At 47.3% G+C, this 19,543-nt stretch overlaps 1 protein-coding gene across 3 annotated transcripts in view; it reads left to right on the forward strand.

Annotated features, from left to right (window-relative positions):
* The window catches only part of TDRP (testis development related protein), a 50,080-nt gene that overhangs the window by 29,388 nt on the left and 1,149 nt on the right, over window positions 1–19,543 (forward strand). The window contains exons 1-3 of one of the 3 annotated variants that reach the window (XM_027122577.1): window positions 15,622–15,730; window positions 16,007–16,102; window positions 18,475–18,578. In XM_027122577.1, coding sequence (XP_026978378.1) covers window positions 16,040–16,102; window positions 18,475–18,578 — 167 coding nt within the window. In that variant the 5' untranslated portion in view covers window positions 15,622–15,730; window positions 16,007–16,039. Of the gene's footprint in view, window positions 1–15,621; window positions 15,731–16,006; window positions 16,103–18,127; window positions 18,360–18,474; window positions 18,579–19,543 lie in introns of those variants that run through there. The other 2 variants (XM_027122578.1, XM_027122576.1) reach the window with 2 other exon arrangements.

The raw sequence follows: 19,543 nt of genomic DNA on the forward strand, positions 1-19,543 counted from the left end.
TGTGGCCTCTCCCCTTGCGGAGCACAGGCTCCGGACACGCAGGCTCAGCGGCCATGGCTCACGGGCCCAGCCGCTCCGCGGCATGTGGGATCCTCCCGGACCAGGGCACGAACCCGTGTCCCCTGCATCGGCAGGCGGACTCTCAACCACTGCGCCACTAGGGAAGCCCTCAAGTCTTTTCTTGATTACCTTTCTCCACCTCCCCCTGCTCTTCAGAGCACCCTCCCCTGTGCTGTGTCACAAATGAAGTTGGTGCCTTTGGGAGGAGCCCTTCCATGGCTCCAAAGCTCTTGCTGGCTCACAGCATCTCGTGTCCTGCTTTCCCCTGGCAGGGTCTCTGAGCCAGGGCTCTGGAGCTGGGGTGGAGACCACGACAAGCTTCTCTGAGTGGCACCCCACTCTAGGAACTGAGCGCTAGTGGGAGTGGGGAGCAGCCTGGGGTCTCCTGGTGCGTAGTAGCTGCCACTGCGTGAGCTGGACCCGGAGACCAGGGTCCAGGGTTTCCAGTGTTCCATACCCAGGGTGAGCCTCTGTCTGCTGAGTGGGGGCTGGATGGAAGGAGGGAGCCCTCACCTCGGGAGCCTCGGGATGAGAAATGCAGAAGCCCTGAACCCTGCCTGGGGCCTGGGGGAGAGCAGGCTCAGTGCTGCTGGCTGCAGCTGGGGGTGCAGCTGGGGGCCCAGGGGCCATGGTCAGGTTCAAATGCCACCAATGCTTGCTTGCCTTTTGTACATTTTCTTAATTTCTGGATTTTCAAATATTCGTCGATTTTCTTGAGTAGATATTTCTTCGTTTACTCTTCACCCTAAGGAGCATTTCCAGAGGCTTTTAATGGTTGTGGTTTTGTTTGTTTACACATTTCAGTAGTTTCACTGGGGAGTGGGTCCTGGTCTCTTCAGGCCTTCGTGGTGGAGGCTGATACTTGCTTTAATTTGTAAAGCCCGCCTAAGTGGGTGTTGCTCGTGCAGGGGCAGGGGCAGCGTGACCCCCCCCCCTTGTGTCGTGCGGGGGCGGGGGCAGCGTGCCCCCCCCCCCCCCCGCGTGTGCTGGCTCCGTTTCTCGTTTTGCTCATCTCTTGGCGGAAGTCAAATCCTCCACTCCTCTTCCTTCTCATGGGAAGTGTTTGGTACAGAAGTGAATGGAGGCTGGGAGTGCACGGGGTGAAAGTCCTGTTACTTTTGCTGTTTCTGGCGTTCGCCAGGCCTGTGCAGAGAGGACACAGCGGCCGCCACGCTTCAGCAACGTGGTGATTGCGCGCGCAGCTCTGCTCCGAGGCTGGACCCGTCGTTTACCGTCAGTTCAGGAGCCACTGTTTAAAATCAGTGTTTAGGATCAGTGCCATTTAGTGAGTTATATGTCTCAAATAATTTTAAAAAGGAATGAGGGATTGAGTTAAGATGAGAGTTTTTTTCTTTTATCTATTGATTCTTATCTCTGGCTCTTACATATACTCGTCTACCTTTAAGTTTATTTTTGCGGTAGTAACTTAGAATACTGCCGTGACTTATAAACACTAGCTACCTTTGGTCTGATTTTTACATGTGTTTATTGGCATCTTTATGCAATTTGTAATTGCTCTGTTTTGACACTTAAAACAAGTTAGGTTCTTACTACTATTTTTAGTAGTATGACTGCAAATACCTAAAATTTTAGAATACCTGATGATTATGTGATTGTTATATGGTTAACGATGTTTAGCTTCTCATCCCGCTGTGGGAGTGGAGAACTGAATCTAAATTTCTGGTAGGATTATGGGCTGTTCTGTCACTTCTGCCCTGGAAACCAGGCATGTAACCCACACGGGAGCCTGGGAGGAAGACGGGAACCGGGCCCTCCATCAGCCTTCCCTTCCTGCCGTGCCCGCTGCTGGTGGCTCACTGGCACCCCTCTCTGGTGGTGAGAGCTGAATGGCCTCGAGGAGGTGGCCAAGCTGGCCTTTCTTAGGACAGAGGCCCGCGGCGGCAGAGCAGGAAGGGCCGGGACAGCGGCGGTGGTGGTGCTATCAGGGGCCGGAGGGAAGTGCAAATAGCCTGCTGCCCGCGTGTGAAGGTGGGGCAGCGGCCTCGCCACACGAGGGTGAAGCGTGGGAACGGCTACCCTCCGGGCCAAGGAGACCTGGAGCTGAGACCACGTGCATTGGAGCCTGCCCCTCCTCCTGGGACCATAGGCAGGGGGAGGGGGGCTGGCAGGAAGGCCAGCTGCAGAGGGAGCGGGAGGGCGGCATCCCCACTTGGGGCCTGGGATCGGGTTTCTAGCTCTCCTGGCCCCGATGCTCCCTGGCGAGGCCTCCTCCTCCCAGGCCTCTTCACTGGAGGGTGTGCACACTTCCTTGCGTGATTTCTGTGCTGCTATGCAGAAGGCTGGGCTTTGTGAGTAATCATTTTTATTTCTTCTCAACCTAAGCCTGTTGATGTCCTGGTTATCTGATGGTACTGGATTTCGGCAGCTTTTTTATTCCCATTGCTGTGAATGAAGAGGATATTCAGAGGTTGGAAGTGGGTGGGAGTAGATGGAATTTTCCTTTGGCCTCTGGCAACAGGTTAAGTTCATCCGTCTGAAATATTTCTAGCAAAAAAAATCCCCATATTTTGGATCTTGGTTGGCAAAGTGGTGGATTATGTTTCTTCACTGGGATTGCTTTTTCCAGTTTCTTTTAAGCGTCTTTGTCTTAGTGTGATCAGGCTGCTATAACTAAACACCACAGACTGGGTGGCTTAAACAGCAGAAATTCGTTTCTCGCAGCTCTGGTGAGGACCCCTTCCTGGCTGTAGGCTTCTGGCTGTGGAGGAAGGGCTGAGGAAGCTCTCGGGGTCTCTTTTCTAAGGGCACTAATCCCAGCACGAGGGCTCCACCCTCAGGACCTGGTCACCTTCCCAAAGACCCCCCTCCTAACACCATCACATCAGGGTTTAGGATTCCAACATGTGAATTTTGTGGGGAAACATACATTTAGACCATGGCCTTCCATGTGCTGACGAATAGCATTTCTCCCTCCTGAAGGCCCTTCGGCCCTGGAGTCTTAGCAGAGGGCCTGCATAATGAGCCTGTTATTAAAGCCGATTAGCACTTAGCGCCTGGGGTGCGTGGATTTGTGTGGAACGGTTAACGCTCCGACTGGATTAGTCCCTCTCAGCACTTGGCAAACCTGCTGCACAGTTTGTACCAAGGAAGGTTGTAGTGGGCAGTGTGTATGGGCTTGGATTTTCCAGTTACATAAGTACTCCACATGTATTAATTAATGTTTGTTTTCATCAGGCCTACAAGATTATATGAAGGTTGTAATTTATATTGGTTACATAAATTGAGTATTTAAGTAATCATTTAAGGTTAAGTTTTATTTTGGGTAAATACTCTGTTAAAAAATTTGGTGTGGGAAGGAAAAATTCCCTTTTCCCCACTCTCTAAATCCTGCTCTAAATAAGTAATTACCACTATTAATATACAATTAGCCAGTTAGTTTTCAAATAGCTCTTTTAAAAAGGACATAAGGTGGAAGTTTTTCAGAATGGGAAATGATTAAAAATGCAGCTTAAAAGCTCTGAATGAACTTATTACGTTTGGTTCTGAAATGTGCAGAAGCCAGGAGCAGAGTTCTTTTGTCTTAACCACTGTCTGTGTTTGAATAGTTTTTGGTGTGTTAGAATTTAAACATTCCAAGATCTCTGTGTTCACTTCCTGAGATAGTAGAGCACAAAGAAGTCAGTGAACCAGGAGTGTGAACGGGGAGTGTTTGCGGGAGGGCCGAGTACTGAGCTTCTCCTCCTGAGACGCTTGGGTGATAAGAAGGTGGTGGCCAAGGGTGTGCAGATCCAGGGCAGGTGCAGAGACCCGGGCCGCCTCTGTGGGGACAGCGCCCACGGTCCTGTGCCTCCTGAAGAGATCTCATTTCGCACCTCATCTGGGGACTTATTTCTAGCTTCAGGACTTTTAATAACACTTCATGGCTGCACCCCAAGGCTAAACGAGCGAAAGAAAACTGAAGGAAAAGAAGGGCATGTTATGCAGAAGACAGCGTCTCGGGCACCAGGAAAGGCCGAGGGCTGCCGGCAGGGCGGGGTGGGGGCACAGAGCTGCTGGGAGCTGTTTAATGACAGAAGATCCAAGTCATTTCAGGCCACGGGTCCTCCCCTTCTCTCTGGCTGTAGAACAGAAGGCTCGCCTGACCGGGTCCTGTGTCTCCTGAGCTGAAGACCTGGTCACATGACCAAGCTTCTCCCATATACTCGGCCTTCCCTAGTCAGAGAAGATCCTGTTTTCTTTCGTTTTGCCCATTTTCCTACTGGGTTGTTTTGATTTTTTTTTAATTGTTTTATAAAACTCTTTATATTGAGGACTTTGGATTTTTATCATTAAAAATCCAAAAACTTTTGCAATCTTTCCTAGAAAAATAGCTTGTTTTTTTGTTTTTCAAATTCGGAAAGAACTGTACAGTTTACAATTAAATAAAAGAAGCAGTACCCATTTCTCCCCTCCCCACCATGAGTTCTGGTCTCAGAAGTTACCCTTTTTAATGTTGAAGCTCTCTCTCAAGACACCTGCCTGCAGGTTTCCAAGCTCAGTGCTTATCCTATGTGGCAGAGAGAGATTCTGTAGAATGCGGCCTCTGTAGAGACTGGCCCCTGTGTGTATAAACTGTTTACTCTTTGCTTCTGGGTTTCAGAGGGAAGCACTTTTCAGAGCAGTCTTTTCTGCAGCATTAGGGAGACGTTTCCCACGGGCACGGGGTTGAGATGTGTTTTATTTGACCTGTTACCTACGGGGCAGAATCCCACGTGCCCTCAGTGGCCTCTGCTGTGGATCAGACGTTTTCCGACACCTGAGAATGCACTGCTGCACGTGTTCCTTTCCACAGCATCTGGGAGGCGTGGTCCCCCCAGCGGGGAGCTCTGTTCTGAACTGGGGGCTGCTGCTGTGGCCACTGCATGTCTGTCTTTGATGCTGGAAACCCCTCAGCCGTGCTCTTGCTTTTCCTCATGAAACCCATCTTAGCTGGGTCGCACCCTGACTCTGGCTGAGCTCTGCCCTGCGTCAGTTTCTATCTGGCAACTTGCCCTGTCGCACTGAGGTCTCCTCCTCCCAGAAGACTCAGTATCTGCTTGGTAACACCTCGTACTCTTTCTGTCCACCGTCTGCCTTTTAGTTTCCTGGGGCCTCCTCCCGCCTCGGCCCCCGCCAGCCAGCCCTTCAGGGATGCCCTGTTCCCTGCTCTCTCCGACTAGGACACATGGTCTGCAACTGTAGCTGTACTAAAGGGGACACGTTGAGTCAAGTGTCTGCCTGCCACCCAGTTCTCCAGTTCACAGTTTTTGCTCTTCCCTCTAGAGATCCTGTCTGCATGTAACACATCTAAACACAGAAGGACGTCAGTACACACATGCATGCCCAGATGTCCTAAGTACAAAGAGTGTGTGTGTCCCCAGATCTGTACAGGCAGCTGGTAGCACCGCTGGCATCTTGCTGGTTGGTCGGTGTTAGTCCCTGCGGCCCCTTCTGCCCCCAGGTGTGGATGCACCGCGTCTGCCTAATGAGGCCTCAGCAGACAGGCGTTCGGGTCGCCCCCCTCGGGACTCGGCAGTGTATTTTCCTGCTCATGCTTTCAGCACAAAGATGCACTTTGCTCTGAATCACGAACCTCTCTTTTCTTCCATTAGCATGAATAATTTAGTTGACTGTCAAATGATTAGGGTATTTGAAAGATTTAAACATTGTTGAACAATTGACCAAACCAACCAAGTGACCAAAGTTTAATTGGTGGTTGATCAGGAACATTTTTCATATTTTAGAAACTACTACATGTGTTTGTTACTATTGGCGAACGCAGCTGTAACGTTGCACACTCCAGAACAAGTGCACGTCCCCACCAAGGAGCATTTCCACGGCAGACCGTTGTACAGAGAATGTAGTTTCCAGAGCAAGCCGCGTGAAGCCTTAGCTGTTTCTCTCCTTAGTCCCAGGAGTTTGTGTACAGCTCTTTGGTGAGTGCCATCCCGACAGATAAACTGTCAGCCGGATGGATGCAGAGCCTCCGGCTGCGGAGAGGCTGCCTCTGGTCGGGTTCAGTCCAGGGAACGGAAGGCCCTCGGCTCACCCCAGCCGTCCCTAAAGCTCAGTGCACTAGTGGAGGAACCGCTGTGTCCCTGCGTTGGGCAGAGGGAAAGCACAGGGACACGGTCCAGCCAGCAGGCCTGCCTCACTCTACCCGGGATGGGGACGGGGAGGGCGCAGGTGCCTCTGTTACCCACAGGTCCTCAGCAGGTGTCGTCCTGCCTCAGGTCTGAAGAGTGTGCCTGAAGTGTGTGTGTCATATGAAGGGTTTTTTGAGATACAGGTGATGTACGATATTATATGAGTTACAGGTGGGCAACACAGTGATCCAGTTTTTAAAGGTTATACTCCATGTATAGTCATCATAAAATACTGGCTACATTCCCTGTGCTGCACAGTGTCTGATGGGCAGGGCTGAGGGCCGGGTGTCCCCTCGGCCTCACGCCGGCCCCCGTCCCCCTGGTCCCCCTTCACACCCGTGGCTGCTCCCACGCCCTCCCTCCCATTTCTGTCTCTGCCATCAGTGGCGGGACCACCTTCTTCTCAGACCTCTTCACCTCATGCGTCTGTGAGCCTGTGAAGGCCCCGTAGCAATTCTCCCAGAGCCGAGAGCTCTAGTCTGGCGACGGGGCCTTTGGTTTCACAGCTTGACCTAGAGGCCTGGATTGGGTTGTGAAATCAGTTTCCTCCAGGATTACCAGTTTCTCAATGAATTCAGTGTTTAAACATAAAGTGGTTGTGAGTTCTAAAATTTAGAAGGGTTAGGAAATTAGGCTTTTTAAATTACATTTTATTCAGAACCTTGGCCGTCGCTGTCCTTTGGGACACACCAGACTGAGCCCCTTCCCGTGCGGGGTACTGAGGGCAGGGCCTCGGCCCTGGTTTGTGGCTTGGAAGTCATGCCCACAGCACCCACTGCCTCCAGAGTCCCCAGGCAGAGTTGGGGTGCTGAGGGGGGGGGCTCTGGGGAGGCTCCCGCCCGGCCCCAAGCCACCCCACACTGCCCAACCTGAGTACTTTTCACTCCAAAGCAGCTTCCCGACACGGATCCGAGCCCTTCCTGGGGCAGTGATGGCCCTTAGCCCGCCGACAGGATGACTCGAGTTGGGCTCTGCCCTGACACAGCGCGTGGCCTCTGGCTTCAGGCGGCCGGCGCTATGCGTTGACCTCTTTGATCCACGCAAGGAAGCGCACTCCCGGGCGGATGACTGTGGGGTGACAGCACTGCAGTAATGTCACCTGGTGCAGACGACCATGACACTGAAGCTGAACTCCACCCATGCGGGGTGACAGCAGTGTTTTCCTGCTGAAAGACTGGGATGCCTGACCTAAGGAAGAGTAACATTTTTCTCCTGATGTTTGACCTTTAATACCTTTAAAAAATAATTGCTTTTATTAAAGCATTCATATGCCGTGGGATCTGGACTGGACCAGTACCCTCAGGTTATGTGGCCTCCACAGAACCCAGCAGGGCACTAGGTTGTGTTCTTCCTCCTCATCCCTTGCATTTGTTTCTGATTTTCAGAGATATCTTGGCATAACATTTCCTTCGCCCCCATCACTGAAATGGCGCATCTCATTTATCACCATGCAGTTTGCATGTAATTTTTCTTGCTCGGGTAAAATTTGTGTTTTGATCCTCTTTTGGACCAAGAGTTGCCCTGGCAGCCTGGGGGCAGGTAGCTAATGCTTTCTCACAGTGCACGTATAATCAGACACTTCTAATAACTCGGTTACACGCTTTGCCAGAAAAATCTGAGATGAGAAACTTGCATCTGTCACATTTGGATAATTAAAGCACTTAAAGCTTTATATTTGAGGAAAAACAAGAGTAAATGCAAATGGTACTATATTTTGGTCTTTAACTTAGAGACATTTTGTTCTTTTTTTTTTTTTTTTAGGTAATGAAGTTTTGTGCTTGGTTTTTTCTCGGCTTGTGTTTTGGGGAAGTCTTTTTTTTTTTTTTTGTGGTACGCGGGCCTCTCACTGCTGCGGCCTCTCCCGTTGTGGAGCACAGGCTCCGGACGCGCAGGCTCAGCGGCCATGGCCCATGGGCCCAGCCGCTCCGCGGCATGTGGGATCCTCCTGGACCGGGGCACGAACCCGTGTCCCCTGCATCGGCAGGTGGTCTCCCAACCACTGCGCCACCAGGGAAGCCCCTTGTTCAATATTTTAAGATTACAAACTGTGAGACCGAGTTGGAGGGATGGCAGCTTAGAGTGTTTAACTTGGTCAGATAAGGTTCTATTTTCCAGATCCAAAGAGACGAAGTTCACAGGTCTAGTTAGTTTGCTTTTTTCCAGTTTTAGGAGATATAACTGACACACAGTGCTGAATAACTTTCAGATGTACAGCATAGTGACGACTTACATGTATTTCGAAAGGAGGACAACAATAAATTTAGCTAACATCCGTGGTCTCATAGATACAAAAAAAGGAAACATTATTTTCCTTGTGATGAGCTCTTAACAGCCTTCTCTTAACAGCTTTCGAATGCACATTACAACATTGCCGTCCGTGTCATCACGCACACGGCCGATACTTGTTTACCTTATAACTGTAAGTTTGTGCCATTTGACCACCTTCCCCCAATTCCACCCACTCTCCTCTGGTAACCACAAATTAATTTTTTTTCAAGATTCCATTGATAACTGAGATCATATGGCATTTGTCTTTCTCTTTCTCACTTATTTTCCATAGCATAATGTCCTCAGGTCCATCCATGCTGTCACAAAAGGCAGGATTTTATTTTATTTTTTTTATGGCTGAGTAATGTTCCATTATATATATGCTGCTTTTTTTTTTTTTTTTTTTTGCGGTACGCGGGCCTCTCACTGCTGTGGCCTCGTTGAGGAGCACAGGCTCTGGACGTGCAGGCTCAGTGGCCATGGCTCATGGGCCCAGCCACTCCACGGCATGTGGGATCTTCCCGGACCGGGGCACGAACTCCTGTCCCCTGCATTAGCAGGCGGACTCTCAACCACTGCGCCACCAGGGAAGCCCTATATGCCACATTTTATCTGTTCATCTGCCGACGGACACTTAGGTTGTTTCCATATCTTGGCTGTTGTAAATAGTGCTGCTGTGAACATAGGGGTACATATATCTTTTTGAGTTAGTATTTTTGTTTCCTTTAGATTAATACCCAAAAGTGGAACTGCTGGGTCATATGGTAGTTTTTATTTTTAATATTTTTGAGGAACCTCCACGCTGTTCTCCACAGTGGCTGCACCAATCTACATTCCCACCAACAGTGCACGAGGGCTCCCTTTTCTCCACACCCTCACCAACACTTGTTACTTCTTGTCTGTCTGATGATGGCCATTCTGACAGGTGTGAGGTGATATCTCCTTATGGTTCTGATTTTCATTTCCCTCATGATTAGAGACGTTGAGGACCTTTTCGTGTACCTGTTGGCGACCTGTATGTCTTCTTTTGAAAATTTTCTAGTCAGATCCTCTGCCTATTTCTACACCATATTGTTTGCTTTTTGTTGTTGTTATTGAGTCGTATGAGTTCTTCAAATATTTTGGATATTATCTGGTATATAGTTTGCAAATATTTTTTCTCATTCTGTAGGTTGTCTTTTCACTTTGTTGATGGTTTCTTTCGCTGTGCAGAAGCTTATTTGTCTGATGTCATCCCACTTGTTTATTTTTTATTTTGTTGCTTGTGCTTTAGTGGTGATTTCCCCAAAAAAATCATTGCCAAGACCTATGTCAAAGAGCTTTATTTTCTTATTTCTTTTAGGAGTTTTATGGTTTCCAGTCTTACATTTACGTCTTTAATCTGTTTCAAGTTAATTTCTGTGAATGGTGTAAGATAGGGGTCCAATTTCACTCTTCTGCATGTATGTGGCTGTCTGGCTTTCCCATGACCATTTATTGAAGAGACTGTCTTTTCTCCATTGAATATTCTTGGCTCCCTTGTCAAGTATTAGTTGACTGTATATGCATGGGTATATTTCTGGGCTCTCTGTTCCATTGATCTATGTGTCAGTTTTTATGCCAGTACCATACTGTTTTGATGACTATAGCTTTATAGTATAGCTTGAAATCAAGAAGTGTGATGCCTTTTGCTTTGTTCTTCTTTCTCAGGATTACTTTAGCTATTCAAGGTCTATTATGGTTCCATACACATTTTAGGATTGTTTATGTTTTTTCCACTTCTGTAAAAAATGCCATTAGAATCTCAATAGGGATTGCATTGAATCTAGAGATGGCTTTGGGTAGTATGGACATTTTAACAATATTAATTCTTCCAACCCATGAACATGGGATACGTTTCCATTTATCTGTATCTTTTTCATCAATGTCTTGTAGTTTTCAGTGTAGAGATCTTTGACTTCCTTGCTTAAATTTATTCCTAAGTATTTTATGTTTTAGATGCCATTGTAAATGGTATCTTTCTTTTTCACATAATTTATTGTTAGCTTGTAGAAATGGTACCAATTTTTGAATGTTAATGTTTTAAATTTATTTATTTATTTCTATTTTGGGCTGTGTTGGGTCTTCGTTGCTGTGCGCAGGTGTTCTCTAGTTGAGGTGAGTGGGGGCTACTCTTTGCTGCGGTGTGTGGGCTTCTTATCGCAGTGGCTTCTCTTGTTGTGGAGCACGGGCTCTAGGCATGTGGGCTTCGGTAGTTGTGGCACAAGGGCTCAGTAGTTACAGCTCGCGGGCTCTAGAGTGCAGGCTCAGTAGTTGTGGCGCATGGGCTTAGTTGCTCTGTGGCATGTGGAATCTTCCCGGAACAGGGCTCAAACCCGTGTCCCCTGCACTGGCAGGCGGATTATTAACCACTGCACCACCAGGGAAGTCCTGAATGTTAATTTTGTAACCTGCAGCTTTACTGACTTTATTGATTAGTTCTAACAGGTTTTTTTTGGTGGAGTCATTAGGATTTTCTGTATATAAAATCATGGATTCTGCAAATAGAAACAGTTTTCCTTCTTCCTTTCCAATTCTGATACTCTCTATTTCTCTGGCCTGACTGCTCTGGCTAGGACTTCCAGTAAGTACTGTATTGAATAGGAGTGGTGAGAGTGGACAGCCTTGTCTTGTTCCTGATCTTAGGGGAAAAGTTTTCGACCTTTCATCATTGAGTATGATGTTAGCTGTGGGCTTTTCATCTGTAGTCTTTATTATGCTGAGGTATGTTCCTTCCATACTTAAGAGTTTTTATCCTGAATGTTGAAAATTTTGTCAAATGCCTTTTCTGCATCTACTGAGATGGTATTTCTTTCCTTTCGTTCTATTAATGTGATGTATCACACTTATTTGATTTGTGTGTTTCAACCATCTTTGCATCCCAGGGAAATCCCACTCGATCATGGTGAATGATCCTTTTAATGTGCTGCTGAATTTGGTTTGCTAGTATTGAGAATTTTTGCATCTGTGTTCATCAGGAAAATTGGCCTGCCTATAATTTTTCTTTTCTTGCACTGTTCTTTTCTGACTTTGGTATCAGGATAATTCTGGCCTTGAAAAATGAGTTTACAAGTGTTCCTCTCCGATTTTCTGGAAGAGTTTGAGAAAAATTAATGTTAATTCTTCTTTAAATGTTTGATAAAATTCACCAGTGAAGCTCTCTGGTCCTGGACTTCTCTTCATTGGGAGATTTTTTAAATTACTGATTCAATTTCCTTACTAGTAAATGGTCTGTTCGGATTTTATATTTCTTCTTATTCAGTCTCAGTAGGTTATGTTTCTGAGAATCTTTCCATTTCATCTTGGTAGTCCAGTTTGTTGGCATGTAACTGTTCATAGTATTCTCTTATGGTTGTTTGTTTCTCTGTGATATGAGTTGTAATTTCATAGTAGCTTCTTATGATCCTTATATTTACATGGTATCAATTGTAATGTTTCTTTCATTTAGAATTTTGTTGATTTTGGTTCTGTTTTCCCTGGGGAGTCTAGATAAAGGTTTGTCAATTTTGTTTATGTTTTCAAAGAACCAACTCTTAGTTTTATAAATCTTTCTATCATTTTCTTGTTCTCTATTTCATTTATTTCTTCTCTTTATCATTTTCTTTATTCTACTAACTTTGGGCTCAGTTCGTTCTTTTTTTCCTACTTCCCTGAAGCACAGAGTTGTGTTACTTGGGATCTTCCTTGTTTCTGTGTGAACTTGTCTCTTAGAACTGCTTTCATTGCATCTGTAAGTTTTAGTATGCTGTGTTTCCATTTTTGTTTGTCTCCAGATAATAGTTTTATTTCCCCTTTAATATCTTCTTTGACCTGTGGGTTGTTCAAGAGAGGCTTGTTTAGTTTCCATGTATTCATGCAGTTTCCAGATTTCCTCCTCTTACTGATGGTATATGTTGTGGTCAGAGAAGATACTTACCATGCTTTCAGCCTTCTTGAATTTGCTCAGACTTGTTTTGTGGCCTAACATATGGTCTGTCATAGAAAACATTCCATGTGTGCTGGAAAGAACGTGTATTTTGCTGTCATGCTATATAGAATGTTCTGCATGTGTCTGTTAGGTTCATTTCATCTATAGTGTTGTTCAGACTCACTGTTTCCATATTGATTCTCTGGATGATGTACATCCATTGCTGAGAGTGGGGTATTCCATTCCCCAGCTATTACTGTATTGCAGTTTATTTCTCTTCTTAGCTCTGTTAGTTTTGTTTTGCTTTTTTGGCCACACTGCGTGACTTGTGGGGTCTTAGTTCCCCAACCAGGGATCAGACCCAGGCCCTTAGCAGTGAAAGAGCTGAGTCCTAACCACTGGACTGCCAGGGAATTCCCTTAGGTCTGTTAGTTTTTACTTTATACATTTATGCGCTCCAGGGTTGGGTACATAAATATTAATTGTGTCTTCTTGATGGACTGACCCCTTTATCATTATATAATGGCCGCCTTTGTCCCTCTTTACCATTTGTAAAGTCTATTTTGTCTTGAAGTATCTTTTCCCATCATCCATTCACTCTCAGCCTATGTGTGTCTTTAAGGCTAAAGTGAGTCTCTTCGTAGGAAGCATATTGTTGGGTCTTGTTTTTTTTTTAATCCATTCAGTCATTTTGTGTCTTTTGATTGGAAACTTTAGTGCATTTAAATTTAATTATTGATAGGCAAGACACTTTGTTAATTTCTTTCTGGCTATGTCATAGATCCATTGTTACTTGCTTTTTATCCTGCTCTCTTTTGTTGTGGTTTTTGTTTGTTTTTTGGCTGCCTTGGGTCTTTGTTGCTGCGTGCGGGCTTTCTCTAGTTGCGGCGAGTGGGGACTGCTCTTCGTTGTGGCGCTCGGGCTTCTCATTGCAGTGGCTTCTCTTGTTGCAGAGCATGGGCTCTAGGCACACGGGCTTCAGTAGTTGTGGCACGTAGGCCCTAAAGCATGCAGCATTCAGTAGTTGCAGCACACGGGCTTCAGCAGTTGTGGCTTGTGGGCTCTAGAGCGCAGTAGTTGTGGCACACGGGCTTAGTTGCTCCGTGCCATGTGGGATCTTCCCAGACCAGGGATCGAACCTGTGTCCCCTGCATTGGCAAGCGGTATTTAACTTCTATTTCTTCTCCCCCTCACATTTTAGGTTACTGATATTATAGTTTACATATGTTTTATGTTGTATATCCAAGGACAGATTATTGTAGTTATGACTATTTTTAGTACTTTTTTTCTACTTTTAAGCTAGAGTTGTGATTTATGCACCACCACTACTACCATATTACAGACTCTAACTCTGACTATAAATTTACCTGTACTAGCGAGTTTTACACTACCTTCCTGTCTTTATGATGTTAATTAGAGTCCTTTTATTTTGCTGATGAGCTCCCTCAGCTTTTGTTTGTTTGGCAGAGTCTTTATCTCTCCTTATTTCTGAAGGACAGTTTTGCTGGTATAGAAATCTTAGTTGACAGTTTTTTCTTTTAGTATTTTATAACATTTTATAATATTGTATGTTAATTATAATTCAATAAATAAAGTAAAAATTTTAATAATTAAAAAAATATTTTGAATATATCATCCCATCCTCTCCTGGCCTGAAAAGTTTCTCTTAGAAATCTCTCCATAGTTTTATTGGGGGAGGGTAGCCCGTTCCCTTGTATGTAACTTGTCTCTTTTCTCTTGCTGCTTTCAAAATTGTTTGTCTTTGACTTTTAACAATTTAATTGTGTGTCTCAATGTAGATGTATTTAGGTTCAACCTATTTGGGGTCCTTTGGGTTTCATAGATCTGGATATCCATTTCTCTCCCCAGGCTTGAGACATTTTCAGCCATTATTGCTTTAAATATACTTTCTGTCCCTTTATCTTCTCCTGGAATTGCTGTAATGTGGATATTGTTGTTTCTGACTATGTTGCACAAGTCCCTCTGGCTTTCCTCATTCTTTCTTTTTTTTTGCTCCTCTGACTGGATAATTTCAGCTGTCCTGTCTTCCAGGTCACTGATCATTTCAGTTGTTTCTCTGTATTGTGAAGGCTACTTTTGAAGCTCTCACTTGAAATTTTTCAGCTCAGTGACTGTTTTTCAGTTCCAGGATTTCTGGTGTGTGGTTTTCTTTTTGGTTTTGATGGTGTCTGCTTCTTTTTTGAACTCCTGTTTTGTTCATGTGTTGTTTCCTAATTTCATTTAGTTGTCTGTTATTGTGGTTCACTAAACTTCGTTAATAGGGTTATTCTGAATCCTTTGGTAGTTCACAGATACCACATGGCTTTTGGGTCAGTTACTGGAGCTTTCTGAGTTCCCTTTGGTGGTGTGACATTTACCTGCTGTCGTGATGCTTGACTCCTTACGTTGTCTTCTGCGCTTTTGAGTGAGTGGGTTCTTCTTCCAGGCCTTATAGATTCTTTGCTAGAGACAGTTCTTGAGCAGCTTAGTCTGGGTGTCTGGACCTGTCAGCTGCTAACGTGTTCAGGCAGATGGGGCTTGCTATGCGTGTTTACTCTGGGGCAAGGCCACTATCTGAGCCCTGGGCCCTGAGGTCCTGTTGGGTCGGGGGGTTGCTGCTGGCTGACAGTGTTCAGACAGGTTGGCTGGCTTGGTTCTCTGCCCACGTTGAGCCTGTAAGAGGGACCGCAGGGCCTGGGTTCTCTGGTTAGGCTCCACAAACAGCCAGGATGGGACGCTATCCTCAGCAGTAGAGGGGGCTGTGCATTAGCTTCCGTGCCCTGGTGGGGCAGCAGCGTGGGCTTCAGGGTCTGCCCAGCTCAATGTCTGGGGTCCCAGATCTTACTGGACTGTGCCTGAATTCCCTGGCTACACGGGGCCACCGGTTCTGCTCTGCAGAAGGGAAGAACCTCGGGCTGTGCCCTCCACTCAGTTGCCACTGTAAGCAGGGCTGCTGGATAGACAGCACAGCCTCCTGTGTGCTCTGCTCAGGGCCCCTGGGCAGGCGGGCTGAAGGCTGTACTCAGCTGTGGGCGGGCCGTGGGTTAGTTTCCCCTCCCAGGGGCAGCAGCTGGTCAGGCTCTTTGTGGTCTCGACTCAAGCTGACCCACGCCCCAAGTTCCCTTGTCGGATGGTGCCGCTGGTTTTGCTTTGTGGGTGATCAGCTCTGCCTGTTGGACTCTGGTTGGCAAGGCTGGGAGCTTTACTCAGCCGTGGGCAGTGCTGTGAACTCACTTTCTGCCCAGGCAGAGCGGGAGGCCCGGAGAACCCAGTCGGGCTTTGTGCTCACGCGGGGCAGTAGACGAGGTGTGACAAGACCCTCCTGCTAAATTGCTCCAACAGAACGAGTTTGGTAAGTTATGGATGACAACTTTCTAGGATTCCATAGATTTTCCTCCCATGGGATGTGAAGTACTTTTTTTTTTTTAACGGAGTTATGGGCACAGGGAAAAGTAATTCTTCCTTGTTCGGAGCTGGAATTCATTTTCTCATCTCTTTTGGACAGCTTCTTGGGTACTGCTCAGTTTCATAGCGTATCACCTGTGTCTTCATTTTGGGGCCGTCCCTTTCTCCTGGCTCTCGTCTCACTTATAAAGAATTTTTTTACCCCTGGCCCTTCTGACTGCAGGACGCATTTGAGTTTGTCATCTGCCCTCTGAGGATGGAAACTTCCTCACCCCACACCGCGAACGGCACCTGCCCTCCACACAGCCCACCTTTCCAGGTGAGCTCAGGAGCGCTTCGACGTCCACGGGCACCCTTCATGTGGCGCTTGTGGAGGGCAGCCTCCCTGAGATCAGGGGCAGAGCCCTTGGGCTGGGACCTGCTGGGTGGCTGCAGTCATGTCTGCGGGTGACATCCCCATGTCCCTCTCGGGGTGCAGTTCAGGTGTAAACGTGGGCACTGCAGGCAGAGCAGGTCTGTCAGTGAAGGAGCGGTCTGGCTTTGACACATTCTTCTGGGATCGTTAAGCCCAGCGTGACGGCCGCGCTCCTGTAGGATGTGCCTGGCCCAGGGTGGGCCTCCCTCAGGCTGCCGGCGGGCCGTTTGCCCCACACTGTACGTGAGCGCTCACCACTCAGAACTCCTACTGCTCTGTCTGTAGATGTGACATCACTTGTCACTTAGTAGTTATCTGCCAGCAGAGAGAGGTTTTCGCACCTGGTCTCTCTGATTTCTTCCAGGTGCTGTGTCAGCTGTGACCTGGGACATCTGCTTGTTGGGGACGTGGAGCCTCGCTCTTACGTCACCTGGCAGGTATTGCCAGCCCTTGAGTGACGTGTGGCAGTGGGAGAGGTGTCCTGAGTCCCCACAACCAGAGGCCTGGATTCACGTGCCGGGGACAGATGTGGCATCCAAGGGGGTGGGGTCACCTACAGGTTCTGAGCCCGGCCGGACTAGGGGCACCAAGGCCAGCCCATGGAGGGAGAGGCGGGAAGAAGGCTGCCCTTCTTGAGGGGCAGCAAGGTGGAGGCAAGCCTGGTGGGCAGTGTCCAGTGGGAGGTGTGGGTGAGGTTAGAGCTCAGGGTCTGACACGGGCCCTTATGCTCTCCACGGAAAGGTGGTGGGTGACAACCAGAGAGCTCTTTGGCTCACATGCATCCCTGCACCTGCCCAGAGGGCGAGCGCATCTGTGTTTCCCAATTACACGTGAGAAGAAGCTGGGAAGGGAGGGGTTAGAGGCAGAGGAGTAGGGAGAAGGGGGAGAATGCCCTAAGCCAGTGACACGTTCCTGCAGTGTGGGCCTCCCGGACTGAACGGCACAGGTGGTTTGTGTTGAGGTTTTTACTATTTTAAACGTTTTTAGACGCTCCTTTCGGTGGTGGTTTTATCTCTAGTTTCCCCCAAGCTCTGGGGTCCACATCTAAGACTTACCATCTCATTTAGATCATCTCAGCGATTTGTAGTAAGTTTCTCCTGTAGGCTACAGAGTGGTTGCCCTAGAACTCTTTCCCCCCGCCCCCAGTTTTATTGAGAAACTGACACGCGTCACTGTATAAATTCCACATGTGTAGTATGATGCTGTGACTGACATACGTCAGGAAGTGATGACCACGCTAGGGTTAGTTACCACCCATCATCTCGTGTAGATACAGGAAAAAGAAGGAAATAGGTTTTTCTCCTTGTGATGACAACATAGGATGTACTCTGTTAACAACCTTGCACAGGCAGAGAGTGGGTTCCGTCCAGATCACTGCAATAGAGCAAGTCATGCCAAGTTTTTGATTTCCCAGCATGTATAAAAGTTGTGTTTATGCTAGATTGTAGTCTGTTAAATGTGCAGTAGTATTATGTCTTTAAAAACGTAGACACCTTAATTAAAAAATGCTTAATTGCTAAAAAGCATGCCAACCATCATCTGAGCCCTCAGTGAGACAATCAGCCCTGAGGGGCGAGCGCGGCAGGGTCGCAAGCTGTTTGTTTCCTGTTCTGCGGATGGTCTCACACCACTGCTCGCTTGCAGCCTCCTGGTTCAGGTTTCAGTGCTGCTGCATTTTTAACATTTCAAAGCATTTAAAGCCAGGTCTGCCCTACGGGAGATGCCCTCCTCCATCCCCTTCAAAGAAAAGCAGCTGCAGCTGGTGTGATTTTGGGCTCCAGGGACGTGAGAGTGGCTCACGGTAAAGGCAGTTAACACGAGACTTCTGGAGATGTCCTTCCTTTTCTCCATTCCTCCCTTATTACTGTATCTCTTTGAATCTGAGATGCCAGGCGTTAATTACATCCTGATTTCAGAAATGAAAAAGTAGAAAATCATTTGTCTTAGAATAAACAGAAATGCGTGGTTTCTTCTCAAAGTCCACCTGGAGGTTGGTGCAGCCCCGCACCTCGTGTCAGGAGCCCCACCGTCCCGACTGGCTTGGCGGCAGTGTGGTCACTGATCGTCTGTTATTAAACGTGGGTGGGTTTACCCACTGTCCTCACTGGGTAACGGAGATTACCTGCAACTGATGGGAAAAGTCGCTGTGCGGATACGGCAGGTAAGGAAATTGGTTCCAGCTTCTGTGCTGAATGCCAGCCCCGCAGTTACTGCATAACAGCTGTGACCTGTTTATTCACTATGTCAGATGTGATCTTTTTTTAACCTTTTATTAGGTTCAGGGAGCGAGTTTCCGAGGCTGGAAAGAAGTGACTTCATTGTTTAACAAGGATGACGAGCAGCACCTGCTGGAAAGATGTAAATCCCCCAAGTCCAGAGGGTGAGTAGCTGCTATCTGGACAGCAGCCGTTCCAGGGGCGGTGGGGAAGCAGGGCAGTGTGCAGGGACGCTGAGGGCTTCCTTCCCCGTGTGAGGAGACAGAAATGAGTCGTACTGATTTTGACAGTAAGCACTTAGAAAGATTATGGAAAAGTGGAAAAAAAGCTTCTCTGACCAGCTCTCAAACTTTAACAGTAAATAGAACTTATGAGCCTTAAAGCAGCTTGTAGCCATGCTTAAGGTGTGTAGTAGTTTCAGAAAATCAAGAAAAAAACCCAGTTAAAAATGCAAAGATTGATTGTAAACTGTAAAAGATTTTAGAAAATTGGGGCTTCCCTGGTGGTGCAGTGGTTAAGAATCCGCCTGCCAAGGGTAGGGGACATGAGTTCGAGCCCTGGTCCGGGAAGATCCCACATGCTGCAGAGCAACTAAGCCTGTGCACCACAACTACTGAGCCTGTGCTCTAGAGCCCGCAAGCCACAACTACTGGGCCCATGTGCCACAACTACTGAAGCCCACGCACCTAGAGCCCGTGCTCTGCAACAAGAGAAGCCACCGTAATGAGAAGCCTGCATGCCACAAGAGAAAGCCTGTGGACAGCAACAAAAACCCAACACAGCCAAAAATAAATAAATTAAAAAAAACAGATTTTAGAAAACTGAATATATTTAAGCTGACAGTGCTGCTAATTTATTATAAATATTTTGAAAGTTTAAAAAATGTATTTAGGGAGTTCCCTGGCAGTCTACTGGTTAGGACTCTGCGCTTTCACTGCCGTGGGCCTGGATTTGATCCCTGGTTGGGGAACTAAGATCCCACAAGCCATGCGGCATGGCCAACAACAAAAAAATGTTTTTAAAGATGAAAATATAAGTTCAGTGACGACCTAGTGGAATTGCCAGTGGCAGGTGACTCCTGGTGAGTCTGACCGTAGAGAGGCTTCTCTCCCGAGGACCGGGTGCCTCG

The sequence above is a fragment of the Aethalodelphis obliquidens genome, unplaced genomic scaffold (genome assembly GCF_003676395.1).
Source record: "Aethalodelphis obliquidens isolate GAN/ISIS:26980383/991018 unplaced genomic scaffold, ASM367639v1 scaffold25, whole genome shotgun sequence".
NCBI lineage: Eukaryota > Metazoa > Chordata > Mammalia > Artiodactyla > Delphinidae > Aethalodelphis > Aethalodelphis obliquidens.